A 20,621-nucleotide genomic window follows, 5' to 3' on the forward strand; every position below is an offset into this window, starting at 1 on the left:
CCTTGCGCCAAAATAAAAGCATGCATCACAAAACAAAAGTCAACATTAAAAGAAAAAAAAACAGACGAGACCCAGGCATCGTAAAGTCGAAATCGCGTAAGTCGAGTCCGTCGAAACCCGGGGACTACCTGTACTTGGTACATTCATTTTCATATAATTTTGTACAGGATAAGATTCTACGCTGAAGCAAGGTCATTATCAGATTACACAGCTGCCTAGTAAAATTCTACTTCTTGTGAGCCACTCCATGGGTTTACATTGTGGCCTGCCTATTCGCATTGGAAATAACAAAAAGTGTATGTGTTGAGAGTTCGGGGCAGATCTTCTCGAGGACACTTGGGGCACTCGGGGTCATTTGTCTTGGCCAGCCAGCTTTTAATTATTCATTCATTCATTCATTTTCCATATTCTTTCCTAAATAAACATATTTTGTGTGTATATGGACAGAAAACAGACTTCTTGAAATTCTGCTCTGAGACCCCAATTTGAGCAAATTTCAAATTGTCCGATATGCATGAGAGATACATGATTGGAAAGCTTAAAATCTCAATTTTCTGGGGGAAGAAAAAATTGGAAAAGGAGGGGATTTAAAAAATATATATATATATTTTTTTAAACAGCAAGACCCTAACTGGAGGCGAGAGCATGAGAGAACATACATAAAGACGCCACGATTTTAACGAGATATTATCACATACTTTCCTCTTCTCGATCCAAAAACTCCATGTATCATGTATCACCGAGTGTCGACACAGCTGTGAATGGCCACAGCCAGATTTTAAAGGGGATTTTATGGGTTAAACACAGTAATATAACAACGGTCGAGATGCAGAAATTGCAGACATCAAGGAGTGGTCGAGATATATATATATATATATATATATATATATATATTAGGGCTGTCAAACCATTAAAATTTTTAATCGAGTTAATTACAGCTTAAAAATTAATTAATCGTAATTAATCGCAATTAATCGCAATTCAAACCATCAATAAAGTATGCCATATTTTTCTGTAAATTATATATATATATTCTGTAAAATAAATTGTTGGAATGGAAAGATAAGACACAAGATGGATATATACATTCACCATACGGTACATAAGGACTGTAGTGGGCATTTCACTCTACTGTCATTTAACTCTGTCTATGCTGTCCTCACTCCGAAGCGTCTACTTTTTCCAAAGCTAGACAGCTAGTGAACGACGCCATAATAATCAGACTTCTTTCTTTTTCATCTGATTTATTAATAAATGGCCTCAAACCATTGTCCTCTTTAGACCGTCGTAAAACTACAAAAAAAAGTACACAAGCATTGCATTAGCAACAACGTTAGCTTAGCATGCTATACAGGTTCACTAAACATAAACAAAAAGCGTCTCATACAAAAAATATAACATTTCGCTTACTAAATTAATATGTATATTATTTACAACAACCATACTTACGGACAAATCTTGTCCAAGGATCATATAGGCACAACATTACAACGTAGGTGTCAGCCCGAGACGTCGTGCAGCCATATTGAACTGGCAAGACAACAATAAACCATGTCGCAAAGCGACCACAAGAGTTCGCTGTTAGACAGCACAAAAATCCTTGCTGTAAAACTTACCAAAAGGCAGAATACTGTCTGAGCGGGACATGTGCGTTAATTGCGTCAAATATTTTAACGTGATTAATTTAAAAAATTAATTACTGTGTAGACAAAGCACATGGATGACTGGAACCATGTCCTATGGCCTGTTGAGACGGGCGGGCTTTCTTGTGTACCGTCTTCAAAAGAGGCTTCCTCTTGGGGTGACAGCCATGCACACCAATTTGATGTTGAGTGTGAGGTATGCTCTGAGAACTAACATACTGACCCCCCACCTCTTCAGTCTCTGCAGCAATGCCGACAACACTACTGTAACGAGTCACATGACATTTTGGGGGGGAAATGAAAAGCACTACCCAATTTGAACATTTAGGGATGTACGTATTCACTAAGGGGTGTACTCACTTTTGTTGCCAGGGATTTAGACATTAATGGCTATATTGTGAGTTATTTTGAGGGGAAAATAAATTAACTCTATTGTATAAGCTGCACACAGACTACTTTTCATTTTGTCAAAGTGTCATTTTGTGAGTTTTGTCCCATGAAAAGACATAGTTAAATACCTGCAGAAATCTGAGGGGTGTACTCACTTTTGTGATACTATATATATATATATATATATATATTAGGGCTGTCAAACGATTAAAATTTTTAATCGAGTTAATTACAGCTTAAAAATTAATTAATCGTAATTAATCGCAATTAATCGCAATTCAAACCATCTATAAAATATGCCATATTTTTCTCTAAATTATTGTTGGAATGTAAAGATAAGACAAGATGGATATATACATTCAACATACGGTACAGGACTGTATTTGTTTATTATAACAATAAATCAACAAGATGGCATTAACATTATTGACATTCTGTTAAAGTGATCCATGGATAGAAAGACTTGTTCTTAAAAGATGAATATTAGTACAAGTTATAGAAATGTTATATTAAAACGCCTCTTAATGTTTTCGTTTTAATAAAATTTGTAAAATTTTCAATCAAAAAATAAACTAGTAGCCCTATTCTGTCCTCAATATGTGTGAGTACACAAATTGACAGATAGCGAACATAAGTTCCAAAAAGAAATCAGACGGTGTGGCAAAGTTGCATGGGCTTTACTGAAGTCATCTCTCTGTGTCAATAACTTGCATGAATCACAAAATAACATAAAATGTACACACACGTGTCCATTTGAGCAGTAGCACTAGCCAATTAGCTCACAAGCATCTAACAGTGTAACTGCATTTCACCATATATGTGAACAAATTCAAATACACATCATCAATAACTATCTAAAGCTCATGAATATAAACAAAGGAGGAATATAACTCACAAGCGATGCATGTATTAGACACAAACAGTGTGATGGGGCTATGAGAACTGCCACTGAATACTGGATGCGGACGTTAGCTGGTCTGAATAGCACTGTCTATTAGTGTGAGTTCGCGTCGACATATAATCACGTCAGAAAAGCGCGCCGAAACCCAAATAATCAGCTGCACTGAATCGCCAGCAGAGGGCGACATTACGCCACATCACATATGCAAGTCACACCCAAACGCCAGCAGAGGGCGGAAAAACTCCATAAAACACAATTAACAAGTTGGCCTTTCACTGTACTGACATTTAAATCTGTCTGAGCAGGCCTAGTGCGTTAATTGCGTCAAATATTTTAACGTGATTAATTTAAAAAATTAATTAACGCCCGTTAACGCGATAATTTTATATATATATATATATATATATATATATATATATATATATATATATATATTAGGGCTGTCAAACGATTACAATTTTTAATCGAGTTAAATACAGCTCAAAAATTAATTAATCGTAATTAATCGCAATTAATCGCAATTCAAACCATCTATAAAATATGCCATATTTTTCTGTGAATTATATATATATTCTGTAAAATAAATTGTTGGAATGGAAAGATAAGACACAAGATGGATATATATATATACATTCAACATACGGTACATAAGGACTGTAGTGGACATTTCACTCTACTGTCATTTAAATCTGTTTATGCTGTCCTCACTCCGAAGCGTCTACTTTTTCCAACGCTAGACAGCTAGTGAACGACGCCTTAATAATCAGACTTCTTCCTTTTTCATCTGATTTATTAATAAATTGGCCTCAAACCATTGTCCCCTTTAAAACTACAAAAAAAAAGTACACAAGCATTGCATTAGCAACAACGTTAGCTTAGCACGCTATACAGGTTAACTAAACATAAACAAAAAGCGTCTCATACAAAAAATATAACATTTCGCTTATTAACATAATATGTACATTCTTTACAACAACCATACTTACGGACAAATCTTGTCCAAGGATCATATAAGCACAACAGAGACGTCGTGCAGCCATATTGAACGAGAGGAGAAAAACAATAAACCATGTCGCAAAGCGACCACAAGAGTTCGCTGTTAGCACAAAAAGCCTTGCTGTAAAACTTACCAAAAGGCAGAATACTGTCTGAGCGGGACATGTGCGTTAATTGCGTCAAATATTTTAACGTGATTAATTTAAAAAATTAATTACCGCGCGTTAACGCGTTAATTTTGACAGCCCTAATATATATATATATATATATATATATATATATATATATATATATATATATATATATATATATATATATATATATATATATATATATATATATATATATATGCAGTGCCTTGCAAAAGTATTCGGCCCCCCTTGAATCTTGCAACCTTTCGCCACATTTCAGGCTTCAAACATAAAGATATGAAATTTAATTTTTTTGTCAAGAATCAACAACAAGTGGGACACAATCGTGAAACGGAACAACATTTATTGGATAATTTAAACTTTTTTAACAAATAAAAAACTGAAAAGTGGGGCGTGCAATATTATTCGGCCCCTTTACTTTCAGTGCAGCAAACTCACTCCAGAAGTTCAGTGAGGATCTCTGAATGATCCAATGTTGTCCTAAATGACCGATGATGATAAATAGAATCCACCTGTGTGTAATCAAGTCTCCGTATAAATGCACCTGCTCTGTGATAGTCTCAGGGTTCTGTTTAAAGTGCAGAGAGCATGATGAAAACCAAGGAACACACCAGGCAGGTCCGAGATACTGTTGTAGAGAAGTTTAAAGCCGGATTTGGATACAAAAAGATTTCCCAAGCTTTAAACATCTCAAGGAGCACTGTGCAAGCCATCATATTGAAATGGAAGGAGCATCAGACCACTGCAAATCTACCAAGACCCGGCCGTCCTTCCAAACTTTCTTCTCAAACAAGGAGAAAACTGATCAGAGATGCAGCCAAGAGGCCCATGATCACTCTGGATGAACTGCAGCGATCTACAGCTGAGGTGGGAGAGTCTGTCCATAGGACAACAATCAGTCGTACACTGCACAAATCTGGCCTTTATGGAAGAGTGGCAAGAGGAAAGCCATTTCTCAAAGATATCCATAAAAAGTCTCGTTTAAAGTTTGCCACAAGCCACCTGGGAGACACACCAAACATGTGGAAGAAGGTGCTCTGGTCAGATGAAACCAAAATTGAACTTTTTGGCCACAATGCAAAATGATATGTTTGGCGTAAAAGCAACACAGCTCATCACCCTGAACACACCATCCCCACTGTCAAACATGGTGGTGGCAGCATCATGGTTTGGGCCTGCTTTTCTTCAGCAGGGACAGGGAAGATGGTTAAAATTGACGGGAAGATGGATGCAGCCAAATACAGGAACATTCTGGAAGAAAACCTGTTGGTATCTGCACAAGACCTGAGACTGGGACGGAGATTTATCTTCCAACAGGACAATGATCCAAAACATAAAGCCGAATCTACAACGGAATGGTTCAAAAATAAACGTATCCAGGTGTTAGAATGGCCAAGTCAAAGTCCAAACCTGAATCCAGTCGAGAATCTGTGGAAAGAGCTGAAGACTGCTGTTCACAAACACTCTCCATCCAACCTCACTGAGCTCGAGCTGTTTTGCAAGGAAGAATGGGCAAGAATGTCAGTCTCCCGATGGGCAAAACTGATAGAAACATACCTCAAGCGACTTGCAGCTGTAATTGGAGCAAAAGGTGGCGCTACAAAGTATTAACGCAAGGGGGCCGAATAATATTGCATGCCCCACTTTTCTTTTTTGTTTTTGTTAAAAAAGTTTAAATTATCCAATAAATTTTGTTCCACTTCACGATTGTGTCCCACTTGTTGTTGATTCTTGACAAAAAATTTAAATTTTATATCTTTATGTTTGAAGCCTGAAATGTGGCGAAAGGTTGCAAGGTTGAAGGGGGCCGAATGCTTTTGCAAGGCACTGTATACATATATATATATATATACATACCTTTTTTTTCCTGTCCCTGTTTGTGTATTATTGGAGTGAAATCATCAAGATATTTTTCTATTGTTTGTGTTATAAAATTGTTCAAAATTTAGCTTCAACAAAATAGTCAGTTAAAGGTTAAAGGGGGACGACTAATGTCATGTCACCCGTCTTGTCACGAGACCTTCCCGTCACACCATCATCATGTCACACCCTATCATGATTGGCGTGGCCACAGGTTGCCTAGCCAAAACAATCTTAGAAGTAATAGTTTACAGCTGTTGCCGGGATAATCCTCATCCCCTCAGGCTCGGATGAGATTCGCTGACATAAGAGGCTGAGGCGCATTGTTCCCGAAACTCTTATGGTATTTTTCTGAGTACCGGTCAGCAAAATCTGAGTGTGTCGCACGTGTTGCTCAATGTAGCATGATGAAGAACTATCAGTGGCTGCATAGTCAACGCCCCCGATTTCCCCTCTTCAGTCTTTATACTTCTCCCTTTCTTTCATGCTGCCCAGTTCTCCTGATGCTTATCACTGCAGCAGAAGCATTAAATGTAATGTCTGTAGAAGGGAAATCATTGGCAACATGTGGTGAGAGCTTAAGATGTTGTCACACTTTAAGTTGCCTATAATCTGTTCAAAGGGAGAGTGCATAGTTCTCCAGAGTGCCTGTAAAAAGGGAGAAGAAGAAGAGGGGAAAAAATGCTGAAGTCTCTCAGCTGCACTTGGCCAGCTTGAAGTGTTCATCAGACAAAATAAGTGCCGCTCCCCGTTGGCCTTGTCTTCCATATAATACTTTTACTCTTGGCTGTGTCTTTTTATATTTACTAAAAACAGCGACTCACCACCATTGTGATAATCTGTCAGAGTCGATGAACCCAATCAAGGATGAATTGAGAAAGAACAGACAAGGGATTACAGGTATGTGGACACAGGATTAAAAAGAAGGACGTGATGAGTCCTCTGGGAGCGAGCTATATGCTGAGATAGGCCCTTTTTCTTTCATTTATGAGTCCGGCGAGAGGCCTGGATAAATATTGACAGCTCTCTGCTTGAGATGCGGCCATTGATCTGCAGAGGAGGTGCTCATCCCTTGATCTGTGCGCTCAGGTGTGGGAGGAGGAAAGCGAAAGGCGGGATGGGAATTGACGCTGGTGGTCCTAGCTGTGACAGTGGGAGTCGTGTTACACAGGGGGCTGCAGATCCACACAGTCAGCCAATGGTTCACGCAGAGGTTGTCAATGACGCAATGACGGATAGAAACAACCACATTTTGGAGCTCGTCTTCCAATTTGTAAGAATGTATCCGTAATAATTTTGAAATTGAATATAGTGCATGTATAGACTACAACCAAAATTTTGTGTGATGAGTATCTAGATTGTTTGAGTACTATAATATAAAGCTCATGCGTAATAAAGAGCCATGGTCAATAGTCTATATCAACTAATGTCATTGTATGAATATACCATAAATTGCCATATCAATACGTTTTGTAAGGCCCCGGGGCTAATATCTTCTTTTTTGAAACGAGACTTCCCAGTCCAGATTTGAACTTTTCTAATGTTACCACAGTTATGCCTTTTGTCGACATGAAATCATTTTTTATGTCCTCTCCCCTGCCTCCCGCTGGCATGTTGGCCCAGTGGCCCCGGACCTCAAACCACTAATCAGGTAATGTTGTGGAGGTTGAATGGCATGCCTCCCCCTGGTCAACCCTCACTGCTCACACAGCGGTGTTGTTTTAAAGAGCATTCTTTAGCAGCTGAACTTGGAAAGGTATTAAAGTGGGATTAGGCTCCTCCACAATCCACTGCTTGTGTCATTCAGGGAGTTTGTGTTCTCCTCTCCCCACTGCCACCTCCCCACTCCTCTTCTGTTTGATTGTGGCGAGCCGCAGGAGTGGGCCTGACTGTGCCTTTCAAAGGAGAGGGGTAGGGTTAAATCCCTAGTCCAGTGCTCCCTGCTAATTCTCCTTGTTCCTTAGAGAAGGATTTACTTCTGCTGCCAGCTTCTCAAAGGCTCTCTCTGCCCATCCGAAAAGTCGCCGTTGCCTTCCTGTGGAGGTGTGGTTGCCATAGAAGGGGCGTCATGCATGGCTATTCCATCTGAACCCCGCAGAGAATTGGGACCAGGGGCTGAAAACAGGCAGAAAGTCCGGATTAGAGTCGAGGACAAAGCAGGACAGGAAGATTCCAGAAGGGACAAATAGGAATTACAGCAGCAAAAATAATGCAAAGTGACAGAGAAGGGGAAATAGAAAAATAATGGCTTACAAGATTAGACTCGGTGGACGGAAGAGAAGAAAGAAAAGGGGGCTGAATGAGAATGTTTTCATCTAGATGAGAAGATTTAAGGGAGCGGGTGTAGGTGAATGTGGAATCCTGGACATATCAAAACTGTGCTAACAAGTCATTTCCTCAACTTTTTGCACTCTTTCTTAGGCTAAGCCGTCAATCATTAGCTAAACATTAGAGCTGGGAACTCGTCTTGACAGATTCATCACTTCTTTCCACTGATCCCAGCATGTAACACACTAATCCTTCTAAAAATGTGAATCTAGTCCCTGAATATGTTTTATCGGGTTGAGATCACACTTTGTTTAAATTTAGTCTTTTTTTTTTTTTTTAGTTAAAAATCTTACTTTTTGTTCTTTTAATCTAGAGGACAATCATGGCGATTTGACACTTAAACAAGGAATTTTTTTTTTAATTATTTTAGAATCTTGCCAACATTTTGTTCATGAGATTATCCTTAAGGTTTTTCCATAGTTGAATAATAATCCTCTTAATTCATTGTAATAAATGAAGATTAAAGGTCTTTTTTTTTATCCTTGCCAGATTAGATTTCTTTTGTGTAAAGGTGGAAAAGTTAATGACGTATGAACCAATTTGCTGTGAAAAAACAGGTGTTTATGGGGATTGCACTTGATGAGCAATCTCTATGATATAAATGAAAAGTATGTCATCTATTGATGTGTAGAAAACATAAAATGCTGTTGATCAATAGTGATGCAATCATTTGAAAAGAGCTGCATGCTATAGACAACAATAGAAACCACATTTCTTTCCAGCAAGCATACAGCTGCCGGGTGCTGCTTGTACACGTGTTAACACAGACAAACACACGCACCCTATCAGCACTCAATCAGCACCTAGAACAAAATTACCATAACAAAACCACCCTCTACTCATATTTACACATTATATTCATCACCATCGCTCATCCCTGCCCCGAAACAGTCGATGATGTTAAATAGTCCTATCGTTGCCTCCCTGGATCGCACAATGAAATAGATGTTCACCACAAATAGATAGATAGGCGGCTGCCAGCTGTCTTCCTGACCAAGGCAAACAAAGAAGCCACTAATAAATCCAGCTGAACGGCTGGACAACATCAACCACGCTCTCGTTCTTCTCGCTTTATTTTATGTAGCTCCTTCTGAACAAGCGAGCACAAATTAAATGGCTTACGGTCACTAATAAAATAATGTAAACATCTTGCTGAATGACCACAATGGGTTGGAGGGTTGAGGTAGCATGATGTCAGATAGATAAAGATGTGTGACATCCAGCAGTCAGCAATGAGTCATGGATTCTGATTTGCTATGTGATGTGTATTGAATTTTTGGGATAGGAAATAAATGTATTATCTCATGGCAAAATCTTGATCGCTGCCTTACATGATTTAGGGTAATTACTCTTTGGCCTCTTATAACATTTATCAGTGAGGGTGTTTGGATGCACGTGAGTTTGCTTGTCCAGAGCACCATCTTCATGTCCACTGAACACACTGCCAACAGGCCCATTTTAACCAAAGTCACAGACAGACAACAATAACATTCAATACAATTTTGTAGGAAATATAGAGGAAAAAAAACATTTTTAATAGGACATATTCAACTCTTGAGCCTCCTCTCTAGAAGGTTTTGCAGAAAGAAAGAAAACAATTTTACATGCCGGCATTTTGGAATTACAAATGTCCTTTTATTGGTCCGTAGGTTGTTTGCAACCAAGTGCAGCGGGTGCTTGGAGAAAATTGCCCCGACAGAGTTTGTGATGCGAGCTCTGGAGTGCGTCTACCACCTGAACTGCTTCTGCTGTTGCGTGTGCGACCGCCAGCTAAGGAAAGGTGACGAGTTTGTCCTGAAGGAGGGTCAGCTGCTGTGCAAAGTCGACTACGAGAGGGAGAAGGATTTACTCAGCTCGGTCAGCCCAGATGACTCAGACTCAGGTGAGTTCCCTGCACCCTCTCACAGCAGAGTGAGAGCAGCACCTTGATGTGATCATCACATCACACTGAGGTGTTGGGTTTTGTGCGTGCCGTTCCTTTGCGCTGACAGCCAGTTTAGAGGTCTAACTTGAGCCAAGTAGTGTTTGCTTGCTAAACACCCATTGGCCACAATTTGAGGTAAACTCAAACATCTGGTATCATAAATTATAATACAGTGGGGGAAATAAGTATTTAGTCAACCACTAATTGTGCAAGTTCTACCACTTGAAAATATTAGAGAGGCCTGCAATTGTCAACATGGGTAAACCTCAACCATGAGAGACAGAATGTGGAAAAAAAACAAAATCATATTGTTTGATTTTCAATTTGCAAATCATTGAGGAAAATAAGTATTTGGTCAACACCAAAAGTTCATCTCGATACTTAGTTATGTACCCTTTGTTGGCAATAACGGAGGCCAAATGTTTTCTGTATCTCTTCACAAGCTTTTCACACACCGTGGCTGGTATTTTGGCCCATTCCTCCATGCAGATCTCCTCTAGAGCAGTGATGTTTTGGGGCTGTCGTTGGGCAACACGGACTTTCAACTCCCTCCACAGATTTTCTATAGGGTTGAGATCTGGAGACTGGTAGGCCTCTCCAGGACCTTGAAATGCTTGTTACGAAGCCACTCCTTTGTTGCCCTGACGGTGTGTTTGGGATCATTGTCATGCTGAAAGACCCAGTCATGTCTCATCTTCAATGCCCTTGCTGATGGAAGGAAATTTTCACTCAAAATCTCTCGATACTTGGCCCCATTCATTCTTTCCTTTACACGGATCAGTTGCCCTGGTCCCTTTGCAGAAAAACAGCCCCAAAGCATGATGTTTTGTGATGAGGTCATGGTCTTTTATACCGATAATGAGTTGAAACATGTGCCATTAATACAGGTAACGAGTGGAGCCTCGTTAGACCTCGTTAGAAGAAGTTAGACCTCTTTGACAGCCAGAAATCTTGCTTGTTTGTAGGTGACCAAATACTTATTTTCCACTGTAATTTGGAAATAAATTCTTTAAAATCAAACAATATGATTTTCTGTTTTTTTTTCTCACATTCTGCCTCTCATGGTTGAGGTCTACCCATGTTGACAATTACAGGCCTCTTTAATATTTTCAAGTAGGAGAATTTACACAATTGGTGGTTGACTAAATACTTATTTGCCCCACTGTACATAAAAGATTGACATGCCCGAATGGTATTGATTTAACAATATGCTAATTAGTGTGATAATTTGAAGGTGTGTCACACGCCATTGTCGTGTGGTGTTCAATTTTTTGGTTTAATGATTTTAATTCTTTAATCTTAATCTCAGCGCTTTCTTTATTAATGTAGTAATACTACAAGTGTATGCTGTGAGGGTTGTTGCTGTTACACTTAATCTTCCCTCATCGGATTAATAAAGTAACACAGATTTCTCCCAAACTAAAAAAAGCCATCCACTATGTCCACACCCTCACAAAAGTTTTGTGAAAATCTGATTTAACTTAGTCACTACCAAAAATGTTTAAATAAATACTGAATAACAAAGGTGTGTGTGAAAGGGAGACTGAAACAATGTTTTTATCCCTAAACAGCTGCAATTTAGCCGACATCACTCGCTGTGAAAGCTTCCAACATTACTTGAGCTGTTGTTTTTGTAGCTTTCTAATTTGAGCAGGGAGCAAGTTTATGATACAGTAGGAAGTGGATCCAGGACTCATCCAAGCCCCTCTGTTATAATGGCTCTCCTTGCGTGGGTAGTTTGTGGTGCTGGAAAGAATTAAATCACTGTATCATAGTGAGTGACAGAGGGATTTGGGGCCTTCCTGCAGAGAGCCGGCATCTCGACTCTTATCAGCTCTAGTGTTCCTCGCCTATAGCCTCCTCACACAATGAGGCATCTCGCCAAGTCTCACTGTTCACTACCATCTGGCTCACATTTAAACATGCACAAAAGCGGGGAATTTGTCAAATACATCTGTGCCTATGTCAACTTTTGTCAACTTGTGGGAATATTTGCTCTGCCTCATCATTGTACGCTCATGTCCCAGGGTATCGGACAGGCTATTGTGCATGTCTCCAAATTTCAAGATGGTGAAAATGTTGACATGAACAGAGGTTAACCTTAGAATGTGGGAGACGGAATATATATTTGCGATCAACAAATGTAGTTACATATCACAGAGACATCATGTGTGCTTCTAATGAAAAATATTGATTCTTATTTAGGTCAGTTTTTTGCTGTCATTATTTTTTGGAACAAAATTATATGGTGTTATTTCACATTTAGCGATTTTTTTTTTTTTTTTTAAGTATTTTGTACTTAATTTTTCCTTGTCAAATATCCTGTTCTGGTTGATTGAAAAATAAGTTCAGTTCTGAAGCTAGAAGATGAATTCCCCATATGCTTTAGCATTGCCTTTGTTACACCCAACGTAGTATTCTTATCAGAGATTGATTTTGTGCAAACCAACTAAAGCTGAGAATAATATGTTAAAGGTGACACAATGTCCACTTTAGTGACAAATGGACATACTTTACAGTGCACTCCAAGCATATGCTGGATACTTCTGTGAGTGCAATCATGCATATGGCAGTTTTCCTCTGAATCTAATTGATAACACCATATTCAAAACACATGTGTCTCCTTTGATTATGCATTTGTGGTGTGTGAATCTCCTGGATGAGCAAAGAACAAAACTATTATTAATCAGCCGACTGTCACTGACAAAAAGGGTGGAGTTGGTTCAAACACATACTGATGATGCAAACCTTTTTTTGCAGAAAAAAGTGACGATGAGGAGTTGGACATCAAGCCAGAAAAAGGAAGCATAGGAGGCCAAGGTAAAGGGGATGACAGCAAGGATCCCAGGAGACCCAAAAGACCACGGACCATTTTGACCACTCAGCAGAGACGAGCCTTTAAGGCCTCCTTTGAGGTCTCTTCAAAACCTTGCAGGAAGGTAAGTATCAGGCATCAAAAAGCAATTCGTAAATATTGTTCATGCCAGCATTTGTGATTTCAATTTAGATAATCTCTGGGCTAATAGTCACTTGTAAAGGCTGACATACATTTGAGTTGCATTTCAAGTTTCAGTGCCAGCCATTTTTCTCACAAAGTACAAATTGATTTTGACATTGAAAAGCCCACAAGATAAACACTATCAACGACTATAAAATAAAAATTTAGACTCCATACTTTGATCAGGGGAAAAAAAAAAAAGTTCTACCTATTAATATTTATTAATGTATTTATTATATTATTTATTCACGACAACATAGGTTGATTCTACTAAACTTAAAGGTGCACAATATAAGATTTGCACTTCAATTATTCAAGAAATCCCGATAATATTTCAATAGACATTAAAGAAACATGTTTTTTGGCAATACTTTTAAAACAAATCTCATTGGTTGAGCAGAGATATTCCCATTTTAAAAAATTTACGCGTCTCAAACTTGTCACCGTTTTGCTTCCGTGTTCATCATCAGCCAATCACAATACCAGTTTCCAGTCTTTGTCCGGGTTGCCATAGCTCTGTAAGCCCCATATACCAAAGTTGCGCCAACTTTGACAAACAGTCTGTGTAGTGGACCACACATACACATGGACACTGGTGTTTCAACTTAGGTGAAAATTCAATTTAATGAAAGTCACAAAAGAAACAGTTTAACAAAATATCTTGGGCCCAACATAAAAGAGGCCAACATAACAAAAGGCGTCAACCAAACTGACCTTCTGACATATCTCTGTGGCCGTTTAAATCAAGACAGACTCGACTAACGACCACCTGAAGGAGGTATGACAAATTAACCAAACATTGTCAACTTAATAAAACGACAGCAGGTGGAAAATATACATATCTTCGAACAATAGTTAACTAATGTGCATTTAAACCGTGAAAACTTTACTCCAAACAGTCACAATTAAATCAACTTATTTATCCCCCCTTCAGAATGGTAGGTGCCGGATCTTACACAGCTGTGGTCGTTACCTCAAATTGGCAAATAAAATCCAGTAAGTATTCAGACAAATATTAACTAAAATGTGCACCCATTAGAAAATACATGTCTAAAAAAAATCACATGAATAATTAACTAAATCTTGGAACACTAAATTGTGGCGGTAGTGGTAGCCACCACAGTCTGAATTATGTCTACCCTCTCAAGCGAAAAAAAGTTGTTACGAATCTAAAATGATTCAAGACAACAAGAGCAGAAAAAAAAGGATATGCATGCATATTTTGTGGTTGTTCCACGGTATTTAGCATGTGGATCCATTGATCGGTGTTCTGTCGGTGATAAATTACATAGCATGTGGATCCATTTACTAGGGCAAAGATAAAGTCTTTACAAGTGTATATATTTAGTCGGTAATTAAAATTAAAAAATGGTTGGAGCTATTAAATCGTCTTTGTGGATACTGTCAATGCATTACCAAATTATATATTCGTTTGCCCGTATGCCTATAAATTTAGAAAAGTAGCCCTTCCTTACTTCGGTCATAGTGACATAAATTAACTTGCCCCTCGTGTAACGGCTCTTCGAATCGTTATTACTAAATGTTGGCATTATTTCATTGAAAACATCTTGCATTTAAATTAAAAATGAGATATACCGTATTGGCCCGAATATAAGACGACCCTGATTATAAGACGACCCCCTCCTTTTCAAGAATCAAGTTTGGAAAAAAGACTTTTTGAAGACCACATTAATTTTTATACAGAAAATAATTACAGTACATCTGAAACAAATAATTATAACAATATATTTGAGAGAAAAAGCATGTTATTTTGCCTCATTCAAATCTTAATATCTAAACATTTAAATATGTACACTAAAGTGCAATCACATTCTTAAATGAATGGCTTCTGGTTTTTGAAATGTAAATAAACCTATCTATTTTGATAAAACAACAAAATTGCAATAACTGCAATAACCATCAAAGTGAAGTCCAACTGTAACTGTTGTCTTGAAACAAATCTGAATAAGGAAAAACACTGCAATAAAATAATGCAAACCGGTTAAACTAAAAAGAGTAGCTGAGATCTGTCATGACAGAACATCGCTTCAATGATATCTGGCGCCATCTAGCGTCGTGAATGGGGAGAATAGGTGAGATCTGTCATGACAGAACATCACTTCAATGATATCTGGCGCCATCTACCGTCGTGAATGGATATAATTTCTAGACCGCGAATATAAGACGACCCCCTCTTTTCAGTCTTATTTTAATGCAAAAAACACCATCTTATATTCCGGCCAATACAATACCTTATTCAAAGGATTCGTCGCTTGCCATTTTTTTACTGCAGGTTCTCCAATGTGAAGCGGTATTCTGGCAACCCGAAGGGGGAGGCGTTTTGCGATTGTCAATATTTTCATCTAGTGCTGTACAATTTTTGGCCATCAATCCTCCATTGTGCACCCTTACCAATTTGAGGCAAAACATTGAGATCACAATCTTCAACAATATTCTATTCATTTTAGGTTTAGTGACACTTCAAACTTCTGTCAAAAAAATGTGTTTAATACAAAATGATCAATTGTGTGCCAATGGCATTGATCAGGGGGATTTAAGATGAGTTGCCTCATTTTATGACGAGTTATGACAAAGTGGAACATCAACTCTTAACAGTATATGGGAAAATCAGACGCAGTTTTAGTGGCCAAAATATTTAGGATGGGCAGGAGCTTTTTGAGGGTCAAATTTAAAGAGCTTCGCCATTTTCTTCGAAAGAGCCCCATTGCTGCTATTCAGTGGCCATAGTTTGTCATTTCTGTACTTACCCAGTTTGTTAAGAATGAACAGGAATCTCCCTCAGCCATCCACATCAAAAAATATCAGATTTTCACATTTTAAAAAGAAACTAAATAAAGATAAAAAGTGTGTTCAAGCTGGTATTATAGATGTTTCACAGAACCAAATGACACCTTCTAGGACTCTACTCACATCGAAGGTTTTGAAGCGGCCACTGACTAGCAAGAGCTAAAAAAAAAAATTATGCATTATTTCAACTGATCTCTAAAAACATATTAAATGCTGCAACAAGCATGTGTTAAAGCACGGTGGTGTAACATATATTTTGATGTTGCTAATGAAGATAAAACTCGTTGTCCTCAGGTGAGGGAGACGTTGGCTGCAGAGACAGGCCTCAGTGTTCGGGTGGTCCAGGTGTGGTTCCAGAACCAGAGAGCAAAGGTGGGAGAAACCAAGTAATATGTGTAAACAGCCCTTTTCAGTCTTGAATTTACACAGAGCCCAGACAATAAATCACCAAAACTATGTGTGTTAAAGTTATCACTACATTCCTTTCATGAATGCAAAAAGAAAAGCAATGTCACTTGAAGTTGCAAATCTAGCACACTGATGTACTAAATGTCTACGCCCTCCCTCGGGCTGATAACTATCTTGTGAAATCCTTTGATATTTGACAATGAAATGCACTCTGATGCAGATTTTATGCAGTTCAAGCCAGGGTGAAAAGTGTGAAGCATCCTTTGTAAATTAAAGAGCGCATGTTAGTTTTGGGAGTTCCTCACAACTTTGACTCTTTCGTTTAGATGAAGAAGTTGGCCAGAAGACAGCAGCAACAACAAGAACAGCAGAATTCCCAGAGACTTGGGCAAGGTAACGAATAAGTACACACAAACAGGTTTCACTCTCAAAAACTGCATTTCTACTGTATTGTATAAGATTATATATTTTGAGTAATAAGCCTATGATATTGTTTGTGTTCCTTTTAAAAATAGAGATTTCTTTTATTGCCTTCAATAGTCATAGACACTTCAATAGACACTCATTTACATGGATCTGACAGTGTGTTAATATTTTTCTTCATTAAAATCATAGCACAGTAATATATATGGTATTCAAAAAGCACTGACATTTTTATGTCAGACTTCACTACACACATCACACTATAAGTGACAGTGTTACTAATGAAGAAAGAAATTTATAAATATTTGCTTGTCTTGAAATCTTACATTTTAATCATATCCATATGACAGAGATATTTCATGAGGGATGTGTTTTACGTGAACATCAAGCCATAATGAGCATATAAAGGAAAAGCAATAAAGTAGCACTAAAATATAATTGAACACTGAATCTTAAAATTATCCTCCTCTATTTTTTACAGTTCAGAATTATTGATTCACATAAGAAAATATATATATATATATATTAGTTAAATATATACAGTACATTTAAATAAAAATATGTGACCAAAACACACCTATTTCTCTTTTTAAAAAGAAATAGGATAAGAATAGGATTTCAAATCAAAAGTTAATGTCAAAAAGCATGTTGAATAAATAGTATTTCATTAAAAAGTGATGCGATTGGGCTTGAAAAGGAGCAAGTCCCCTTCGCAGTGTTTCTTCATCAGTCACTTGGCTAAAGACAGTGTTTGTAGAGGGAATTGGCTATAGGACCTAAACTGAGTGCGTTTGAGGACGTTTCCTGGGTAATGCTAACAAAGGAATACAAGCCAGTGAGGTATGTCGCTATTTTACAAGAACTGCACTTTACTTTTCATTGCATTGTTAGCACTTAAATTATTAAATAAATTGTTTCAAAATTTTAAACCTTTTACCCACCTCTAGGATAAACATGAATACTAAATATGTATATGTTCAGTATATATCAGGATATGAACACAGTGGATTAACAGAGAGGGTTAACATTTTTCCACAACCACCTTTAATGAAATATCAATCGACTCAAGCTATAGGTATATTGCCCATCACTATATACGATAAAGAACTTTTCATTGATTGAAATTTGTATTTCAGAAAATAAATAATTTCAAAGGTTGTGCTGAAAGAAAGTTAAAAAAAAAAATCCTTACAGGAGTCTGCAAGACTGTATTGTATCGCAATACAATAAGTGTACCTGTTCAAGCCTATCTGTCTGTAATATTGTGAAATGTGCCCTCATTTGAGCTCACTTTCTTGCAGAAGTAATGTCAAATCGAATGGAAGGGATGATGAGTTCCTTCACTCCTCTGCCGCCACCACAACAGCAGCTGGTTGCCATGGATCAGAATGGCTACAGCACAGACCCATTCCAACAGGGACTCACTCCCCCACAGATGCCCGGAGACCACATGAACCCATATGGTGAGCATCCAGTAACTCGATAACCCCTGCCTATGTGTCCCCCTTCCTTGATCAATCACTTCTCCTCCCACTTGCTATGTCACCAAGGTACGCATACAGTATCGGCAATTTACCATTGGCTATTCGTTTGTGTTTTGGAGATCATCATTTGGTTGCTGATGATGTTAGCGTTGAAAACGTGTTCGGTTAGTGCGGAGAACAAATAACAGGAGTCGAATCTGCCAGCACATCAGGAAGGGAGCGCAACTATTCGCAAATTTTGCAAAGACATTAAATTCCAAACGAGAGAAGGGGGAAAATATCAGTCAATCAAGTTTGAATCCACAGGATGTAACTGGAATAACACTTTTCTGAGTGATGTCCTCAACAATCCCCAGAGGGACCATTTTCTCAAGTTCATAACTTCCTTATAATTTGCCTCCATTTAGTTCTCCTTGATAGTAAGAACCAAAATCCCCGGTCTCATCACTCTCCTTTGGTTTGGGGAAAAGAACAATATTGGCAAGGCATTAAAGGATACGTCTCAAAACACTGTCCCCATTTTGTGCACTATCATTAAGATCCAGAGTGTAATAAAGTTAACTATTCCCTTTAGAGAAATAACATGTTGAGGTTTTATGAAAGGCGTAAACAGTTGCTATTAGCCAGATCTTTTAGGAGGATGCCCCTTGTTTACATGCGCCTTCACAGAACACAATTGTCCCAGCGAGGGCAGCAAAAAGTGAGCTTTGATGATTTCTAAGGAAACAGTTTTCACAATTGTGATGACACGAAAACACAATTCCTCACAGTGACGATTAGTTATAATAATTTCCCAGTACTATCATCAAGGGCTAGATTACTTTGATTTGTGGATTTTTTTGTTTTTGTTCCCACTTTTTTACTGGGCTGTGACAGCTTTTTTGCTTTTTATCTTCACTCAGGTAACGATTCTGCATTCCATGACATAGACAGTGACACATCGTTAACCAGCCTAAGTGACTGCTTCATGGCATCATCAGAGGTCAGCTCCATGCAGGCTCGTGTGGGAAACCCGATTGACCGCCTATACTCCATGCAAAACTCATATTTTGCATCATGAAAAGACAAGAAAAAAAACAAAGCACAGAATAAACTGCACGGATACGAAAGAAGAAACCGTCTGGGATGGCCACCCGTGGGTTTTTGTGGGTGCCTACTCCAAGATTGTGAAACCACTTGTAAGACAGCAAAGACTCCTGGGACAAAAGGATTTGTTACATGTTAGAAATTGTTCATTAGGATGGTTTAACCCTCCCAGGAGATACTGTATTACTCTTTCTTTGTTCACCAGTAGATAAGAAAGCCGCTGACACTCTCTCAAACCAAATAAACAGTGAATTTACAAGTGCATGTTCAATATTAAACTTTTCTAATTCATCCCCCCCGGTTAAGATGTGGTGTTTAGATTGTTTCTTCTGACGCTACATAGTTTACCATGTTTACCAGTAGCATTTTGATCACTATGGATAGGTACTAGGTATTGTGTTAATAGTAAATAGGTGCAGCATGTCTGCAAGAGTGACTGTACATTTGTGTATGTTCGAGAGTTTTTGGTGAGAGAGAAGCATTTAGAGGAGTTTAGAGAGGGTCAGTGATATGGTGGACTAGTAAGATCAGTGAAATGTAAATACTTTTCCAAGGCAAATTGGATGTGCATGTTAAAAATGGAAAGCATTCTATTTATTTAACTATAACAGGCTCTTGAAGGTACATAGTAAAAATGAAAAGCTTTATTTAAAAGGAGAACTTTTTTGGTTGAACAATTAGTGAGTTCGCAAGTTTCACAACTTGTTTTTTCTGTGTGCCATTCTAATATGAAGATTAACCGTTTTTCCCAGCCTAGCTGTAAATGAGCAATGTGCTATTTATTTCGTACCATAAACCCTTTGTTGTCATTGTCATATGTGCATCCTCAAAATGTTAAAAGTTGCTAATTGACCAAAGTTGACTGATTTGTTGAATAAACAATGTCTTTCTCCTGATTCTCCTTATTCTGAGTTACCAGTTTAAAACATATTGAATAACATTACACGTATTATTAAAACGACAACCTATTATTGCCATATTTCTATTGCTTCAAACGTGCATAATGCTAATTTGTATTTAATGAGGGAGTTCGTTGAGTAATGCCTAAATCCTTCTTAACATTTGACACTCCCTTAGACTTGTAAACTGACAGAAGGCTGATACCTTCCACTCTTCTTGAGGCCAAACATCAGTCTCTTGTTTGTGATAAACCTTACTCCTGGTGGGACAATGCGGCTACTGTAAACCGCAAAACAACAGTGAGACAAATTAACCATTAA

The 20,621-nt window shown here is 38.1% G+C and overlaps 1 protein-coding gene across 2 annotated transcripts in view; it reads left to right on the top strand.

Moving 5' to 3' along the window:
• Positions 1 to 20,249, top strand: part of lmx1bb (LIM homeobox transcription factor 1, beta b) — an 80,020-nt gene extending 59,771 nt beyond the window's left edge. For both annotated transcript variants that reach the window (XM_057832354.1, XM_057832355.1), the window contains exons 4-9: positions 9,920 to 10,152; positions 12,955 to 13,133; positions 16,295 to 16,372; positions 16,735 to 16,801; positions 18,133 to 18,294; positions 19,218 to 20,249. In XM_057832354.1, coding sequence (XP_057688337.1) covers positions 9,920 to 10,152; positions 12,955 to 13,133; positions 16,295 to 16,372; positions 16,735 to 16,801; positions 18,133 to 18,294; positions 19,218 to 19,375 — 877 coding nt within the window. In that variant the 3' untranslated portion in view covers positions 19,376 to 20,249. The remainder of the gene's footprint in view (positions 1 to 9,919; positions 10,153 to 12,954; positions 13,134 to 16,294; positions 16,373 to 16,734; positions 16,802 to 18,132; positions 18,295 to 19,217) is intronic.
• Positions 20,250 to 20,621: the final 372 nt, after the last annotated feature.

Source organism: Corythoichthys intestinalis, chromosome 3 (assembly GCF_030265065.1).
Source record: "Corythoichthys intestinalis isolate RoL2023-P3 chromosome 3, ASM3026506v1, whole genome shotgun sequence".
Lineage (NCBI taxonomy): Eukaryota > Metazoa > Chordata > Actinopteri > Syngnathiformes > Syngnathidae > Corythoichthys > Corythoichthys intestinalis.